The 19163-nt window shown below is 42.0% G+C and overlaps 1 protein-coding gene across 3 annotated transcripts in view; it reads right to left on the reverse strand.

Annotated features, from left to right (window-relative positions):
* LOC128697215 (SLAIN motif-containing protein-like) overlaps positions 1-17437 on the reverse strand; it is a 145058-nt gene extending 127621 nt beyond the window's left edge. For 2 of the 3 annotated variants that reach the window (XM_053788776.2, XM_053788775.2), the window contains exon 1: positions 17025-17437. In XM_053788776.2, the coding sequence (XP_053644751.1) occupies positions 17025-17293 (269 nt within the window). In that variant the 5' untranslated portion in view covers positions 17294-17437. The remainder of the gene's footprint in view (positions 1-17024) is intronic. The other variant, XM_053788774.2, reaches the window with a different exon arrangement.
* Between the last annotated feature and the right edge of the window lie 1726 nt (positions 17438-19163).

A 19163-nucleotide genomic window follows, 5' to 3' on the forward strand; every position in this document is an offset into this window, starting at 1 on the left:
ACTAAGGCTACAATCTTCCACATAATTCTCACACTTCAACATATACCTATATAATGCACACTCAAAATATTTCTATAAAGAGGAGTACAGTATATTATACAATCAGGGTGATTGTCATATACATTTATATACTACCTTTTAGAAAGCCCCTTCACATGCACATTATTTCAGGCAGCCTTGTAACTTAATTGTCACTACAATTATCCTAGAAAAGGAATATTACAGTTTTTAAAATATTTGAGGTATTTTGTAATTAAAAAATATATATATACGTACACATGTATAATTTATGACTAGAGAAATCGTAAAGACACGAATGCAAACAAACCACTGTACAGTACCGTGAGTTCAATCCCTACTCATACAATGGTTTACATAACTGATGGTGTATATAAGGCATCAGGCCAGGTACGCGAGTTAAGATAAAATTTTATTCAGATTTTTAACCCCGGAGGGTTAGCCACCCAGGATAACTCAAGAAAGTCAGTGCGTCATCGAGGACTATTTAACTTATTTCTATTGGGGTCTTCAATCTTGTCCCCCAGGATGCGACCCACACCAGTTGACCAACACCCAGGTACCTATTTGCTGCTGGGTGAACAGGACAACAGGTGTAAGGAAACGTGTCAAAATGTTTCCGCCCACCGGGAACCGAACCCGGGCTCTCCGTGTGTGAGGCGAGAGCTTCACACAGTTGAAGGTATGATAGACAAGGTAAACTGATAGAGAGCAGGAGAACATTTTTTAAAGTTGCTTCCTACCACTTTGACTCACTCCAAAAATTACTAGAATTTAATAACAAAAATGTATTCTATGTATTTTTATAACAAGACTTACTTAATTTTACAAAATATGGTTGAAAATGAATCGGGGTTTATTGGAGTTTGCCAAGGTACAAATTTTCAAGAGGAAATTGGACAACGACCTGCAACAACAGCCTGGTTGACCAGGCAGTCAACAAGGATGCCTGGCTTCAGGTTGGACTAGACTGCAGGGTCAGGGAACTGGGGTAAATTACCCCAAATTTGGCAAAAATGAAAATCCTGGGGATAATGAAGGCTCAGTAAATATGTCAATAGAACTGCACAAAATAATCTATTAAATAAATATATTTTAGTTTATCTTTTTTTAAAATCTATGATTCCATTTATATAGATATTTGATAGTGATAGTTTATAGATATTTGATAGTGATAGTTTATAGATATTTGATAGTGATAGTTTATAGATATTTGATAGTGATAGTTTATAGATATTTGATAGTGATAGTTTATAGATATTTGATAGTGATAGTTTATAGATATTTGATAGTGATAGTTTATAGATATTTGATAGTGATAGTTTATAGATATTTGATAGTGATAGTTTATAAATATTTGATAGTGATAGTTTATAAATATTTGATAGTGATAGTTTATAGATATTTGATAGTGATAGTTTATAGATATTTGATAGTGATAGTTTATAGATATTTGATAGTGATAGTTTATAGATATTTGATAGTGATAGTTTATAGATATTTGATAGTGATAGTTTATAGATATTTGATAGTGATAGTTTATAGATATTTGATAGTGATAGTTTATAGATATTTGATAGTGACAGTTTATAGATATTTGATAGTGATAGTTTATAGATATTTGATAGTGATAGTTTATAGATATTTGATAGTGATAGTTTATAGATATTTGATAGTGATAGTTTATAGATATTTCATAGTGATAGTTAACAGATATTTGATAGTGATAGTTAACAGATATTTGATAGTGATAGTTAACAGATATTTGATAGTGATAGTTAACAGATATTTGATAGTTTGGTGGTTTATAGATATTTGATAGTTTGGTGGTTTTTCTATTAATTTTCAAGTCTAGTGGGTAATTTCTCTGCACACAAATCTGTTTCAAGGTAACACCCAAAGAAGTTCGCTGACCCCTGGGCTAGAGCAAGAGAAGAACCCTCAAAACCAGTTACAGATGTGAGAATCCCTCCTCAGTCACGTAGGAACTGAGATATACTCTGGAGTTACCTGGAGTGTACCTGGAGAGAGTTCCGGGGGTCAATGCCCCAGCGGCCCGGTCTGTGACCAGGCCTCCTGGTGGATCAGAGCCTGATCAACCAGGCTGTTACCTAGTCACCTATACTGATCTACACCCTTTGTGACTTGGAAACCTTGAATAAAGAAAAAGTTGCTTAAGATCTGACCTTTGTGGTTAGACAAGTCATTATGACGCGGTTTTGTGCTCCGATACATTCATTCCTGACCGTGATTACTGATTAGATGTCAGAGATAAAGTTACACCTGGCACCCACCTCAGAATAAGCTAACAATGTTAATATCTAATCCATGTATACCTTGAACATGTACTTGTAGTAAATAAAGACTATTATTATTATTAAGTACAGCAGTTCATTATTTTTGACAAATGACAAATTTTATTTCTATAAGCACAGTATACCACTGACCAAAGGATTATTTGGCTTGTATAAACTACCTTATAGTAGAATGTAAAAAGTGAAAATTATGCAAAAATGCTTGTCAAAAAAAAAAAATCGTATAAAATACCAATACGTTGACGATTAAGAAACACGTACAACGTCAGGTATCTTTATTTCATTACTACTGCTCTTTTTATATCTTCTTTAAGAAGCCTACTGTGTAGGCGAAATGTTTAATCAATGAAAGTACCCAAGTATCTTCACCAGGTGCCAGATCAACCAGGCTGTGTTGGATATGTGGGGCAGCTGGCCTCCAGCAGCAACATCCTGGTTGACCAGGCAAGCACCAGACGAGCCTGGCCCATGGCTGAGCTCAGAGAGTAGATAAACCCTCGAAACTCTTCAGAGGTATATCAAAGGTAACTGTTGCATATGTGCCTTAATCTTAAAAAAAAAAAAGGAAAAAAATCACAATGCTCGCTGGTTCATTTAATCATAATTAATGTAGATAAAAGCACACAGGTCACAACGTACTGTCAAGCAGCAGTGTATAACATAGGTACTTCCCTGAGTGCTTCGTATATGGCCTTCACAGTACCGTATAGTAGTACAGTGGACCCCCGGTTAACGAACTTTTTTCATTCCAGTAGTATGTTCAGGTGCCAGTACTGACCGAATTTTTTCCCATAAGGAATATTGTGAAGTAGATTAGTCCATTTCAGACTCCCAAACATACACGTACAAACGCACTTACATAAATACACTTACATAATTGGTCGCATTTGGAGGTGACCGTTAAGCGGGGGTCTACTGTACTGTACTCATCATACCTAAAGTATGCCATATCTATTTGCAATTTTTTTAAATTGCTGTGTGCTATTTCTGTTCAATCACTCCACAAAATTGAAAATCATTGAATCAGTTTTAAATAACAAGTCATACTTTTAAAATTGTACCATTGGTTCATTAGCTGCCTTTCTTATTGTGCCTATAATTGTAGTTTATCTACATAACAAATCCTACTTATACATAATATATAAAATTTTATTTCTTTGCTAAGGTTACAGTGTGTGTTTACATTTCATAATTTGATTGGAACAATGAAAGCCACTAACAGTCCGAGGCATAAATAACAAAAAAAAATGCCCAATACTGTGCCGAGGCATTTCGGGAAGACTTAACCTAATACGTACTTATAATACAGAACATTACTGAATTTGAAAACTATATTTATGGGGAAGCACTAAACTCAGTTGTTATAGTGGCTGGGGGACTATCAGGTTTGTTCTGAAGGAATGGTAGCTCTAATTCCCCAGATCAAGAGCCCTATCACCAAGGGACCTACTTTTCCCCAAGAAAGCACTTTGCATCGATGTTGTAATACAGTGAATTTGAATCAGGTGTGCATGAACTCTCCATTAACCCCGGCATGGCGGACAAGCTCAGGCTTGCTCCTTGCTTCATAAGATCAGTGGTCTGGCCTTGATGGCTCCCACAGATAATTGATGTGTCAGGACTTTTCCGGTGTCCACTTCCTGTATGAGTGTGGGTTAAGTATACGTGTGTACTGTGTATGATTGCATGTACAGTATATGATCATGTATGTACACTAGAGAATTTGTGTACAAGTGCATTCGTGAGGGAATTTGTATACAGGTACTCATCTGTATGTACTCTCCTATATGTAGTTACAAAGGTCAAGTTCTAGCTCCTGGCCCTGCCCCTCAATTTGCTGTTTGCTGAATTCACTCCTAGCCTTGTGGCCCTATCATACCTACTCTCAAAACTATGAATGGACCCTGCATCCGTAACTTTTCCTTGCAGTATACATGGAGCCTACCTGGAGAGTGTTTTGAGGGCCAACACCCCTGCAGCCCAGTCCCAGACCAGGTCTCCTGGTGAATGGCCATGATCCTCCAGGCTGTTGGTGCTAGTCACACAAAGTCCAACGTATGCACCACAGCCCAGCTAGTCAGGAACTAACTTGAACTTGTCATGTTTCCTCTTTAAGACACTTCCTGATCACTCTGAGACATAAAATACTTCTTGACATCCTTGCGGGTTTATCTGCATCTTTAACTCCCAGCTGTGCCCCCAATTACCCATTTCCCACCTCTCAAACAGCCTATTCCTGTCTACCCTATCAATGCCTCTGAATATTTTGTATGTTATGCGTTCCATGGTTCTTCCGTTCACCACTATCATCAGATTCAACTTGGATTCAATACTCCTTAGCTCTGAAACTAGCCTCACTGCATAGAGCTGGTGCTGTATGCTGGTGCTGTATGCTGGTGCTGTATGCTGGTGCTGCATGCTGGTGCTGTATGCTGGTGCTGTATGCTGGTGCTGTATGCTGGTGCTGTATGCTGGTGCTGCATCCTGGTGCTGCATGCTGGTGCTGCATGCTGGTGCTGCATGCTGGTGCTGCATGCTGGTGCTGCATGCTGGTGCTGCATCCTGGTGCTGCATCCTGGTGCTGCATGCTGGTGCTGCATGCTGGTGCTGCATGCTGGTGCTGCATGCTGGTGCTGCATGCTGGTGCTGTATGCTGGTGGTGCATGCTGGTGCTGCATGCTGGTGCTGTATGCTGCTGCATATGTATATTAGTACTTTTTTACACCATCTGTCTTCCACCAAGGTAGGGTAAAAAAAAAAAGAAGTCACCATTCATCCAACAGCTGTCTTGTATATGAATGCAGGTGTACAACAGTGCAGGCAAGTACAAGTGCAGGTGTATACCAGTGCAAGTGTATACATCAACACAGGTGTACACCTGAATATGTTGACTGGGGTCAATGCCCTCGTGGACTGGTCCCAAAATAGGCCTCCTGGTGTAGATGAGTGCACGTAGTTTCAAACATAAGTGTTTTTTAGTGCGGTTGTCCAGTGGGGGTGTATACGAGTGCAGGTGTACATAGTTAATCATGGAAAGACAATTTTGCCTCTATCTACCTCATCACCCATACTGGCCACTTGCTGCCCCATAGTAGACTGTTAACCCCTAGACTGTCGCAACCCCCAATCCTGAGGTGTCTCCTGGTGTCGCAAAATTTCAAAAAAAAAAAAAATATATATATATATTTTTTCTTATGAAATGATAGAGAATCTTTTTCCGATTGTAATGACACCAAAAAAACGAAATTTGATGGAAAACTGACGGAATTACGCTCTCGCAAAGTTAGCGACCTCGGTGATATTTACAAAGCGGCGATTTCGCCCACTTTGAGCCCTATTTTCGGCTAATTCCATTGTTTCAGTCGACCAAATTCATAGCTATTTCTTTAGAACTCCACTTTTTCTATCAACTGAGTACAAGAAACTGCCCATTTGCCAATTTCAGCTACCCAATAACGTGGTCAGAAATTTGCAATTTGGCCAATTTCACGAAAATTAAAAAATATGACAATTTCAAAATAAGGTCCAGAATGAACAATGCAGACATTCCTGGCTCTAAAATAACATTTTCTTTGTTCATCAGTCACGTCTCCAGACCCCTCTGATATTACTCTTGCTTTCTATTTTGAATTTTTATTCAAACAAAAAATAGAAGATTTACTGTTATGCAGACTGCTGCAGTGCTGTAATAATTATACAAATAATGTCAATCCATTCATGACTGCATATTAGAATGGCTAGTTGGACATTTATTGGACAATGACATCATTTGTTTACTTTTGAACATCGGCAAAAATCAAACATTTCCCCTACTTTGAGCTCCATTTCCATGTTCTTTTTATAGTAAAATCAATCAAAATCACCTCTATTTCTATAATATGTTTTCCATTCTATCAAATGAGACCAAGAAAACGAGAATACAACCATAAATACTATACGAAAATAGACCACAAAGTCGGCATTTTAATTAAAAAAAAAAAGGTCGGAGTTTTTTTTTCTCATTATGCATTGTATGCTCCAGGATTTTTTTTATATGGTGCACACTGACCACACAAACCCATTCTCTCACATGTGGGCCTACCAGCTTTCTCCTCCTTGATTTGAAGCCGCTAGAATTTATGAGTATATATACGTCAAACACGGTACCTCGTAAGACGTATATATACGACCGTGACAGTCAAAGGGTTAAACCAAGGGTTTATACTCCGTAGAAGACAAGGTTATTATTATAAACTCCTCTTACCAAGTATAATAAAAATAGGCTAGATTATTATTAATATTATTATTATTATTATTATTATTATTATTATTATTATTATTATTATTATTAACACATTGGCCGATTCCCACCAAGGCAGGGTGGCCCGAAAAAGAAACACTTTCACCATCATTCACTCCATCACTGCCTTGCCACAGGTGTGCTTTACACTACAGTTATAAAACTGCAACATTAATACTCCTCCTTCAGAGTGCCGACACTGTACTTCCCATCTCCAGGACTCAAGTTTAGATAATATGTACAAAATACTTATTTTATTTTTGTATCTAATAAATGTCCTTCACATATGAAACATAATCCTGATTTCAACAGTTTCTTTTGCCTTGTCAGGTTTTTGAATTATATTTCTAGCAAAATTTAATTGTCCTCTGCACATTTTTAAAATTTAGTGAGCAACAATTAATCTTTTAGCAAAAATTTAACCTCCATTCATTATAATGTTTTTTTTTTCAACACGCTGGCCATTTCCCACTGAGGTACGGTGAGCCACACATACACAAAAAAAGAAACTCTTACCATCATTCACACATTTCACTGTCTTTGCAGAGGCGAACAGATATGACAGTTTAGATGTCACTCCAAACAGCAAATACCCCAAACTTCTCCTTTAAAGTATAGGCATTGTACTCTCCACCTCCAGGACTCAAGTCCAGCTAACCAGTTTCCCTGAATCCCTTCACAAAATATTACCCTGCTCACACTCCAACAGCTTGTTAAATCCCAAAAACCATTTGTCTCCACCCCTATCTAACATACTCACACATGCCTGCTGTATATTCAAGCCCTTAGCATGCAAAACCTCGTTCAACCCCTTCCTCCATCCTTTTCTAGAGCAACCCTTACCCCTCCTTCCCTCCACTCCAGATTTATACACCCTCCAAGTCATCCTAACGGCCACGCTAGCTGGAGATTCGTCTGTAAAAACTTGCATTTGTGGTCACAGTGGTGCCTGTACTAACCTTCCTATGGTGTAGAAATATACCTAGTTGGATGAATCTTGTTGTGGCTAGCTGGTCTAGTGGCTAACGCGACGGGCTGGAGTTTTGAGACTCTCTGACCGCGGGTTCAATCCCGGCCGGGGTATGGTTTGTTTGCAATCGTGTCATTACGATTTCGTGAGTCAAGTCATCCTAGTTTGCTTCATCCTCTCTATATGACCAAATCACCTCAACAACCCTTACTCAGCCCTCTGAATAATACTTTTAGGAACTCCACACCTCCTAATTTCCACACTACGAATTCTCTGCATAATATTTACACTACACATACGGCTCTTAGACATGACATCTCCACTACGTCCAGTCTCCTCCTTGCTGCAACATTCACACCCTATGCTTCACACCCATATAAGAGTGTTGGTACCACTATACTCTCATACATTCACTTCTTTGACTCCAAGGATAATGTTCTTTGTCTCCACAGATACCTCAGTGCACCACCCACCTTTTTTCCTTCATTAATCCTATGGTCAACCTCGTCATTATAAACCCATCCCTTGACAAGTCAACTCCCAAATATCTGAACACATTTGCTTCTTCCATACTCCCTCCCTCCAGTGTGATATACAATTTTTCCTTACCTAACTCGTTTGATACCGTCACTTCGATACATATATGTAATGTTTGTTGTCCCTGTAGTTTTAAGTTTAAGCCTGCCCAAAATGGTCTACATAACCAGGAGTTTTCTGCATGCATTCAAATGTCACACGTTTCTGTATAAACAATGTGTCATGTGGAAACAAACTTGAATTTAGGTACTTATTGGGGTGACAGCAGCAACAGCCGGGTTGACCAGGGATGCACCAGGCAAGCCTGGCCCAGGGGTGGACACCAAGAGTAGAAAAACTCATGATATTCATCCAAGGTAAATCAAAAGTACTATGCTCAAATTTACCAGAAATAACAGCAAAATTACTATACTGGAAAGAAAATATTACAGTACACAGTACAGTGGACCCCCGTTTTACGATATTATTTCATTCCAGAAGTATGTTCAGGTGCCAGTACTGACCCATAAGGAATATTGTGAATTAGATTAGTCCATTTCAGACCCCCAAACATACACATACAAACACACTTACATAAATACACTTACATAATTGGTCGCATTGGGAGCTGATCGTAAACCGGGGGTCCACTGTACTGTATATAGGAGGGCCCCACTTTACAGCGTTTACCTGGAGTTTACCTGGAGTTTACCTGGAGAGAGTTCCGGGGGTCAACGCCCCCGCGGCCCGGTCTGAGACCAGGCCTCCTGGTGGATCAGAGCCTGATCAACCAGGCTGTTGCTGCTGGCTGCACGCAAACCAACATACGAGCCACAGCCCGGCTGATCCGGAACTGACTTTAGGTGCTTGTCCAGTGCCAGCTTGAAGACTGCCAGGGGTCTGTTGGTAATCCCCCTTATGTGTGCTGGGAGGCAGTTGAACAGTCTCGGGCCCCTGACACTTATTGTATGGTCTCTTAACGTGCTAGTGACACCCCTGCTTTTCATTGGGGGGATGGTGCATCGTCTGCTAAGTCTTTTGCTTTCGTAGTGGGTGATTTTCGTGTGCAAGTTCGGTACTAGTCCCTCTAGGATTTTCCAGGTGTATATAATCATGTATCTCTCCCTCCTGCGTTCCAGGAATACAGGTTTAGGAACCTCAAGCGCTCCCAATAATTGAGGTGTTTTATCTCCGTTATGCGCGCCGTGAAAGTTCTCTGTACATTTTCTAGGTCGGCAATTTCACCTGCCTTGAAAGGTGCTGTTAGTGTGCAGCAATATTCCAGCCTAGATAGAACAAGTGACCTGAAGAGTGTCATCATGGGCTTGGCCTCCCTAGTTTTGAAGGTTCTCATTATCCATCCTGTCATTTTTCTAGCAGATGCGATTGATACAATGTTATGGTCCTTGAAGGTGAGATCCTCCGACATGATCACTCCCAGGTCTTTGACGTTGGTGTTTCGCTCTATTTTGTGGCCAGAATTTGTTTTGTACTCTGATGAAGATTTAATTTCCTCATGTTTACCATATCTGAGTTTCACTAATACAGCGGTTTTTAAATATACCCATTCTTCATTTATTCAGATTTTCTATAATGAATATACTATTCACCGTTTACAATAAGCTATGAAAATATTTTAAGGCACGTAATGTGTGTATACCTGGAGAAGGTTACGGGGATCAATGCCCCCACGGCCCGGTCTGTGACCCGGCCTCATGGTGGATCAGGGCCTGATCAACCAGGCTGTTACTGTTGACCGCATGCAACCCGACGTATGAACCACAGCCTGGCTGGTCAGGTACTGACTTTAGGTGGCTGTCCAGTGCCTTCTTGAAGACAGTCAGGGGTCTTGAAGACAGTCACGGGTCTTGAAGACAGTCACGGGTCTTGAAGACAGTCACGGGTCTTGAAGGCAGTCACAGGTCTTGAAGACGGTCACAGGTCTTGAAGGCAGTCACAGGTCTTGAAGATAGTCAGGGGTCTTGAAGACTGCCAGGGGTCTTGAAGACTGCCAGGGGTCTTGAAGACTGCCAGGGGTCTTGAAGACTGCCAGGGGTCTTGAAGACTGCCAGGGGTCTTGAAGACTGCCAGGGGTCTTGAAGACTGCCAGGGGTCTTGAAGACTGCCAGGGGTCTTGAAGACAGCCAGAGGTCTATTGGTAATCCCCCTTATGTATGCTGGGAGACAGATGAACAGTCTTGGGCCTCTGACACTTATTGTGTTGTCTCTTAACGTGCTAGTGACACCCCTGCTTTTCATTGGGGGGATGTTGCACCGTCTGCCGAGTCTTTTGCTTTCATAGGGAGTGATTTTCGTGTGCAAGTTTGGTACTAATCCCTCTAGGATTTTCCAAGTGTACATAATCATGTATGTCTCCAGCCTGTGTTCTATGTAGTACAGGTTGAGGAACTTCAAGTGTTCCCAGTAACTGAGGTGTTTTATCGCAGCTATGTATACTGTAGGTATGTGCATTATTTAGGCCTAGCTATATTGCTCACTTAATATATGATAGTATAAACATGTTATCAAGTTTTTTATGCATATGAAAGAAAAAACAAAAAGGCTGTGATTCACTATACAGAATTTTTTTTTTACAACAGTAGCTTGGAACCTAACCTACTGTATAAGTGAGGCCCTCCTGTACAACACTCAAGATGCCATGAATAGTTAGCAGCTGCATAAGTGAGGCCCTCCTGTACAATACTCAAGATGCCATGAATATTTATCAAGTACAGTGGACCCCCGGTTAACGATATTTTTTCATTCCAGAAGTATGTTCAGGTGCCAGTACTGACCGAATTTATTCCCATAAGGAATATTGTGAAGTAGATTAGTCCATTTCAGACCCCCAAACATACACGTACAAACGCACTTACATAAATACACTTACATAATTGGTCGCATTGGGAGGTGATCGTTAAGCGGGGGTCCACTGTATTATATTAACTAAAACACACTACAAGTGCATCAAAATATTATATATAAAACCAGGAGGCTTTCCATGGATACTTTCAAATGTCATTCAAGACTTGTAGAACTATACAGCCTCTCCTTGCTTAACGACAGAGTTTCATTCCTAAGACCACGTCAGTAAATGAATTCGTCGTTGGGTGAGGAGCATACTATAATGGTAGCGAGTTTGTGTCAACCATCTTTAATATTGTTTTAATGTCACCTTTGCACCATTTATAATATTTCTGGTATATTTTTAAACATTTATACAGTAATGTACTGTATACTGTAATAAACAGAATAGAGGATATCAGCTCTAATATACATTATTTAGGCAAGTACAGTGGTCCCTCAATTATCGTCCACAATCCGTTCCTGGAAGTGGGACTATTATTGATATGGACGATTTACGAATCAATTTTCCCCATAAGAAATAATGTAGTCAATTAATCCGTTCCTGACACCCAGAAGTATTAAAACAAAAAATGTTTTTACATGAAATATACACGTAGTACATAAACAATACAATGAGACATGATGAATGAAACATTAACAGCATAACACTTACCTTTATTGGAGATTCTTCTTAGTGTATGGAAGACTGGAGAAGGAGACAGATTGGATGATTTACAGTTTGGAAGGGGAATCCCCTTCCATCAACACCTCGGGTACCAATTGCTTTTCTGGGGTTACTTCTTTTCTCTGTTTCTTAATGCCACTAGGACCACCTTGAGAGTCACTGGAGTCCTGTCTCGCAAAAAAACTGTCCAGAGAACTCTGTTTCTGGTGTCTCTTTAAAACTTCCCTAAAATGGGCCAAGACTCTGTCACTGTACAAGTTGCCGATATGGCTTGCAACATCCTTCTCTGGGTGATGTTTCTCCCTAAATCTTTCCATCCTACCCCACATCTAAAAAATTTCCTTAATTTCTGAAGAAGGCAACTTCTTCCACCTCTCTTCCTCCTCCTCTGCAGCAAGATTCTGAGCTTCGATCTGTTGCTCTTCCTGCTGAAGCTCTTGCAGCTCCTCAGTGGTTAGCTCTTCGTTGTGGTCCTCTACCAACTCTTCCACATCCTCCAAATTCGCATCCAACCTCACGGAACTCCCCAATGCGACAATAGAGTTTACAACTGACATAGGCTCATCAGGGGCTGCCTCAAACCCTTCAAAATCCCTCTTGTGGACACAATCTGGCCACAAGTTTCTCCAAGCAGAGTTCAAAGTCCTGGTAGTCACTCCCTCCCAAGCCTTATCTATAAGGCATACGCAATGGAGAATACTGAAGTGTTCTTTCCAAAAATCTCGTAGGGTCAAGCGAGTGTCTGAGGTCACATTAAAGCACCTTTCAAACATTGCTTTGGTGTAGAGTTTTTTAAAGTTTGAAATGACTTGCTGGTCCTTGGGCTGGAGGAGAGGAGTGGTATTCGGGGGCAAGAACTTTACTGTGAACCCAAACTCCTTCAGAATTAGGTCATCCAAGTTTGGAGGATGAGCAGGTGCATTGTCCATTACTAGGAGGCACTTGAGATCCAATTTCTTTTCCAGGAGGTAATTCTTCACACTAGGGCCAAACACTTCACTGAACCACTCGACGAAAATTTCCCTCGTGACCCATGCCTTACTATTAGATTTCCAAAACACACACAATTTACTCTTCATAACATTGTTTTTCTTGAACACTCTGGGATTTTCAGAATGGTACACTAGTAACGGCTTCACTTTGAAATCCCCACTAGCATTAGCACAGAACATTAGCGTCAGCCTCTCTTTCATAGGCTTGTGTCCTGGCAGCGCCTTTTCTTCCTGAGTAATGTAGGTCCTCTTTGGCATTTTCTTCCAAAAGAGGCCTGTTTCATCACAATTGAACACTTGTTCAGGTTTCAATCCTTCACTGTTTATATACTCCTTGAATTCATGCACATATTTTTCAGCAGCCTTGTGGTCCGAACTGGCAGCCTTACCATGCCTTACCACACTGTGTATGCCAGTATGCTTCTTAAATCTCTCAAACCAGCCTTTGCTGGCCTTAAATTCACTCACATCACCACTAGTTGCAGGCAATTTCTTTACCAAATCAGCATGCAACTGCCTAGCCTTTTCACAAATAAGCAACGTCATAAGACTATCTCCTGCTAATTGTTTCTCATTTATCCACACCAATAATAACTTCTCAACATCTTCGAGTACTGGTGATCTCATTTTTGTCAGCATATTTACCCCCTTTGCAACAACAGCGTCCTTGATTTCCTTTTTCTTGGCTATGATGGAAGATATGGTTGTACGGGATTTGTTATACATCCTGGCCAGTTTGCCCACACGTACGCCACTATCATATTGTTCAATGATGTTTTTCTTAAATTCAATTGTATTTCTCACCTTCTTTACCAAAGGCTTGGCACTAGGAGCTTTCTTTGGAGCCATGGTAGCTTATTTAGCACTTAAATAACTTGCAAGCACTAAAATAAATGGAATATTATGAAATATTTCGCTGGAGCACGTGAGGGGACCATCGCTCACTGGTAAACAATGGCACACTGGCTGGGAAGGAAAGGCCCAGGCGGCTCAGAGCGTGAGTACGCGTCCGGGACGAAGGACTATTAGCGAGTTACCGGACCATTTGCGAGCCAATATTTAGACGAAAAAACAGGACTATTTCCGAAATGGACGACTTTCAGGCTGGACAATTATTGAGGGACCACTGTATACTGGTCAGAGAGCCCGTCGTAAGTCCAAGGCATTGGTAAACGCGTATGTCGCTAAGTGAGGAGAGGCTGTATACTGTATCTCATGGAAGTGAAAGCTTTTTGTTTAGTCGAAGTCCACCTAAGATTCATGGACGACAACAGGTGCTCTTTGACTAACAATGGGGTTATGCTCCAACAAACCCATTGTAAGTCAAAAATATCATGAGTCAAATATGAATATGACATGCTAAATAAGTAAATAACTACTGCCACTGAATAAATAAAAAAACAAATAATTACTCACTACCAATATTGAAAAATAAATACAAGTTATAAACTTGTTGCCTTCATGCTGGGTAATTATCTCGAGTTTCAAAACCAAAGTAACTGCTTTTGCACCATCGTAAAGTTGAAATATCATTAAGTCGAATTATCCTAAGTCCAGGAGAACTTGTATACAGTATTTTCTTTGCAGGCACGATAGGTAGAGATTGTTGCAGTACACATTGTCAGTGGACCTTCAAATTCAAGCAACACTGGGGATTATAATACCCATAGGGAAGCACTAAACCCACAAGGGTCACATCACAAGGCAAATGAAATGTAATAAAGTTTGATCTCCAGTTAGCTAAAATTCTTTGGACATACAACCTCTACTAATATTTTTGTGAACGAATTTAGGTCTGCGTAAATAATGCATTACAACTGCGACCAAATGTAAACGTGGAAGTACGTACAGTAGTTCATTACATTAGATATAGCTAGACATAGCGAGGTAGCATATTTAGATATAAGACTGTTTATCTATGTTTAAGTTAGATGGACTGCTAGTTAGGTTAGATTGATTAGGTAGTTAATTTAGGTTATTTAATAATATTAATATCTTTATTTCTACAAGTACATGTACAAGGTATACCAGTACATGTACAAGGTATACCAGTACATGTACAAGGTATACGAGTACATGTACAAGGTATACAAGTACATGTACAAGGTATACAAGTACATGTACAAGGTATACAAGTACATGTACAAGGTATACAAGTACATGTACAAGGTATACAAGTACATGTACAAGGTATACAAGTACATGTACAAGGTATACAAGTACATGTACAAGGTATACAAGTACATGTACAAGGTATACAAGTACATGTACAAGGTATACAAGTACATGTACAAGGTATACAAGTACATGTACAAGGTATACAAGTACATGTACAAGGTATACCAGTACATGTACAAGGTATACCAGTACATGTACAAGGTATACAGACCATAGCTGACATCAGTGACATACTACTATATAGAAAGTCCCTTGTTATGCTGAGCATTTCCCGCAAATTATGTCAGTTTTGTCCCAGGATGTGACCCACACCAGTCCACTTACACCTAGGATGTGACCCACACCAGTCCACTAACACCCAGGATGTGACCCACACCAGTCCACTAACACCCAGGATGTGACCCACACCAGTCCACTAACACCCAGGATGTGACCCACACCAGTCCACTAACACCCAGGATGTGACCCACACTAGTCTACTAACACCCAGGATGTGACCCACACCAGTCCACTAACACCCAGGATGTGACCCACACTAGTCCACTAACACCCAGGATGTGACCCATACCAGTCCACTAACACCCAGGATGTGACCCACACTAGTCCACTAACACCCAGGATGTGACCCGCACCAGTCCACTAACACCCAGGATGTGACCCACACCAGTCCACTAACACCCAGGATGTGACCCACACCAGTCCACTAACACCCAGGATGTGACCCACACCAGTCCACTAACACCCAGGATGTGACCCACACCAGTCCACTAACACCCAGGATGTGACCCACACCAGTCCACTAACACCCAGGATGTGACCCACACCAGTCCACTAACACCCAGGATGTGACCCACACCAGTCCACTAACACCCAGAATGCAACCCACACCAGTCCACTTACACCCAGGATGCGACCCACACCAGTCCACTAACACCCAGGATGCGACCCACACCAGTCCACTAACACCCAGGATGCGACACACACCAGTCCACTAACACCCAGGATGCGACCCACACCAGTCCACTAACACCCAGGATGCGACACACACCAGTCCACTAACACCCAGGATGCGACACACACCAGTCCACTAACACCCAGGATGCGACACACACCAGTCCACTAACACCCAGGATGCGACACACACCAGTCCACTAACACCCAGGATGCGACACACACCAGTCCACTAACACCCAGGATGCGACACACACCAGTCCACTAACACCCAGGATGCGACACACACCAGTCCACTAACACCCAGGTACCCATTATACTGATGAGTGAACATGGACAACCAGCGTAAAGAAACACATCCAATGTTTCTACCCTCACTGGGAATTGAACCCAGACCCTCGCCGTGTGAAGCGAGAGCTTTAGCGACCAAGCCACGGGACACCGTCGTTATTTTATCACCTCTGATGAGTTTCAAGAGTTTAACTACTCTCAGAGCCCAGTCATGGGCTGAAAATGATGTGACTGGTTATGGGGTCGGTCACCATGTCTGGTCATCAGGGACGTTGGTCTCGTCTAGGCCTATGGTACCCATGGCTGCTAGATTATTAGAAAGTGACCATTAGTGGTCCCGTAAGACTATATTTAACATATTAAAAACCTGAGAGTTAATAAACTGACATTACTGGGTTACTCACCAAGTCTCAATATCAAGAGAGGCTTATATAGGCCTATGGCACCTATGGCATCAAAAATATTAGAAAGCAACCATTAGTGGTCCTATAAGACCCCATTAAAACAATTTGAAAGTTAATAAGGTCAGATTAGTGAGTTATTTACCAAGTCTCATCATCAAAGAGGCTTATATTATATAGGCCTATTGCACCCATAACATCAAAAATATTAGAAAGCAACCATTAGTGGTCCTATAAGACCCCATTAAAACAATTTGAAAGTTAATAAGGTCAGATTAGTGAGTTACTCATCAAGTCTCATCATCAAATAGGCTAGCCTAATATAGGCCTATGGCACCCATAACATAAAAAATATTACAAAGTAACCATTAATGGCCCCATAAGACCCCATTAAAGGCCCCATAAGACCCCATTAAAACCATTTGTAAGTTAATAAGGTCACATTAGTGAGCTATTCATCAAGTCTCATCATCAAATAGGCTAGCCTAATATAGGCCTATGGCACCCATAACCTCAAAAATATTACAAAATAACCATTAATATCCCCATAAGACCCCATTAAAAGCAGAATATATACTCACCAAGTCTCATCATCAGATAGGCTAGCCTCATCTAGGCCTATAGTATCCATAGCGTCTAGACTACCATCCCGGTGTAATATTTTAGGCGTGGCTGGAGGTGAGCTCTGGTTCTTGGGCCCCACGGACGACCCACCTTCCTTCATCAACTGCTGCCTCTCACATCTCAACTCTTCATTCTGTAGTTCCAGCTGTTTAACCAGCTGTTGGAGTTTCTTAACTTCAGCTTGAGTATCTAGAGTGTCGAGTCTGTTGTCCATTATTAGGCTCATCTTGGTGCCTTTCACCTCTCTCTCTTATAACACTGTCACATTGTTTGTTTCTGACACCACCAACACTGCTGCCATCTGTTGCCACCTGCTGCTGCCATCTCTTGGTGGCTCTTGTTACCAGCTGCTGCTGCTGCTGCCAGCTGCCTGCTGCTGCTGCCAGCTGCTGCTGCCAGCTGCTGCTACCAGCTGCTGCTGCCAGCTGCCTGCTGCTGCTGCCAGCTGCTGCTGCTGCTGCTGCTGCTGCTACCAGCTGCTGCTACCAGCTGCTGCTGCCAGCTGCCTGCTGCTGCTGCTGCTGCCAGCTGCTGCTGCTGCTGCCAGCTGCTGCTGCTGCTGCTGCTGCTACCAGCTGCTGCTACCAGCTGCTACTGCCAGCTGCCTGCTGCTGCTGCCAGCTGCTGCTACCAGCTGCTGCTACCAGCTGCTGCTGCCAGCTGCTGCTGCCAGCTGCCTGCTGCTGCTGCTGCTACCAGCTGCTTCTGCTACCAGCTGCTGTTACCAGCTGCTGCTGCTGGTGCTACCAGCTGCCTGCTGCTGCTGCTGCTACCAGCTGCTGCTGCCAGCTGCCTGCTGCTGCTGCTGCTACCAGCTGCCTGCTGCTGCTGCTGCTGCTACCAGCTGCTGCTGCCAGCTTCCTGCTGCTGCTACCAGCTGCTGCTGTTATTACCAGCTGCTGCTGTTACCAGCTGCTGTTATTACCAGCTGCTGCTATTACCAGCTGCTGCTATTACCAGCTGCTGTTATTACCAGCTGCTGCTATTACCAGCTGCTGCTGTTACCAGCTGCTGCTGTTATTACCAGCTGCTGTTATTACCAGCTGCTGTTATTACCAGCTGCTGTTATTTCCAGCTGCTGCTGCCATCTCACGCCCCCCAAAATATGTGTATTTCCTCATAAAGGTTACAATGTGTAGGTGATATATTACGTAATATTGATTACAAAGGTCACTAGTATACCTGGGTATGTCCCTGAGTCTACCCCTCCCCCAGGGTAGACTCAGGGGAGATATACATGTACTAAGCTTATTTTGGGACAGGTACACAAGTATAATTGTCATACATGGCTTAACATATGTATAAATTAATTAGGATGATTCTGAAAAGTCAAAGAGAGAGTGACTTTCTCTTTCTCTCTCTCTCATTTGGGGGTCCTTGGCTTATTGGGGTTCTTGGCTTATTGGGGTCCTTGGCTTATTGGGGTCTTTGGCTTATTGGGGTCTTTGGCTTATTGAGAGAGAGAGTGACTTTCTCTTTCTTTCTTTCTCTCTCTCTCAATTGGGATCCTTGGCTTATTGAGAGAGAGAGAGAGTGACCTCTCTCTCATTTGGGGTCCTTGGCTTATCGAGAGAGTGACTTTCTCTTTCTCTCTCTCAATTGGGGTCCTTGGCTTATTGAGAGAGAGAGAGAGAGAGAGAGAGCGACTTTCTCTTTCTCTCTCATAGGGGGTCCTTGGCTTATTGGGGTCCTTGGCTTATTGGGGTCCTTGGCTTATTGGGGTCCTTGGCTTATTGGGGTCCTTGGCTTATTGGGGTCCTTGGCTTATTGGGGTCCTTGGCTTATTGAAGTTCTTGGCTTATTGAAGTTCTTGGCTTATTGGGGTCCTTGGCTTATTGGGGTCCTTGGCTTATTGGGGTCCTTGGCTTATTGGGGTCCTTGGCTTATTGAAGTCCTTGGCTTATTGGGGTCCTTGGCTTATTGGGGTCCTTGGCTTATTGGGGTCCTTGGCTTATTGGGGTCCTTGGCTTATTGGGGTCCTTGGCTTATTGGGGTCCTTGGCTTATTGGTGTCCTTGGCTTATTGGGGTCCTTGGCTTATTGGATTCCTTGGCTTATTGGGGTCCTTGGCTTATTGAAGTCCTTGGCTTATTGGGG

Source organism: Cherax quadricarinatus, chromosome 89 (genome assembly GCF_038502225.1).
Source record: "Cherax quadricarinatus isolate ZL_2023a chromosome 89, ASM3850222v1, whole genome shotgun sequence".
Lineage (NCBI taxonomy): Eukaryota > Metazoa > Arthropoda > Malacostraca > Decapoda > Parastacidae > Cherax > Cherax quadricarinatus.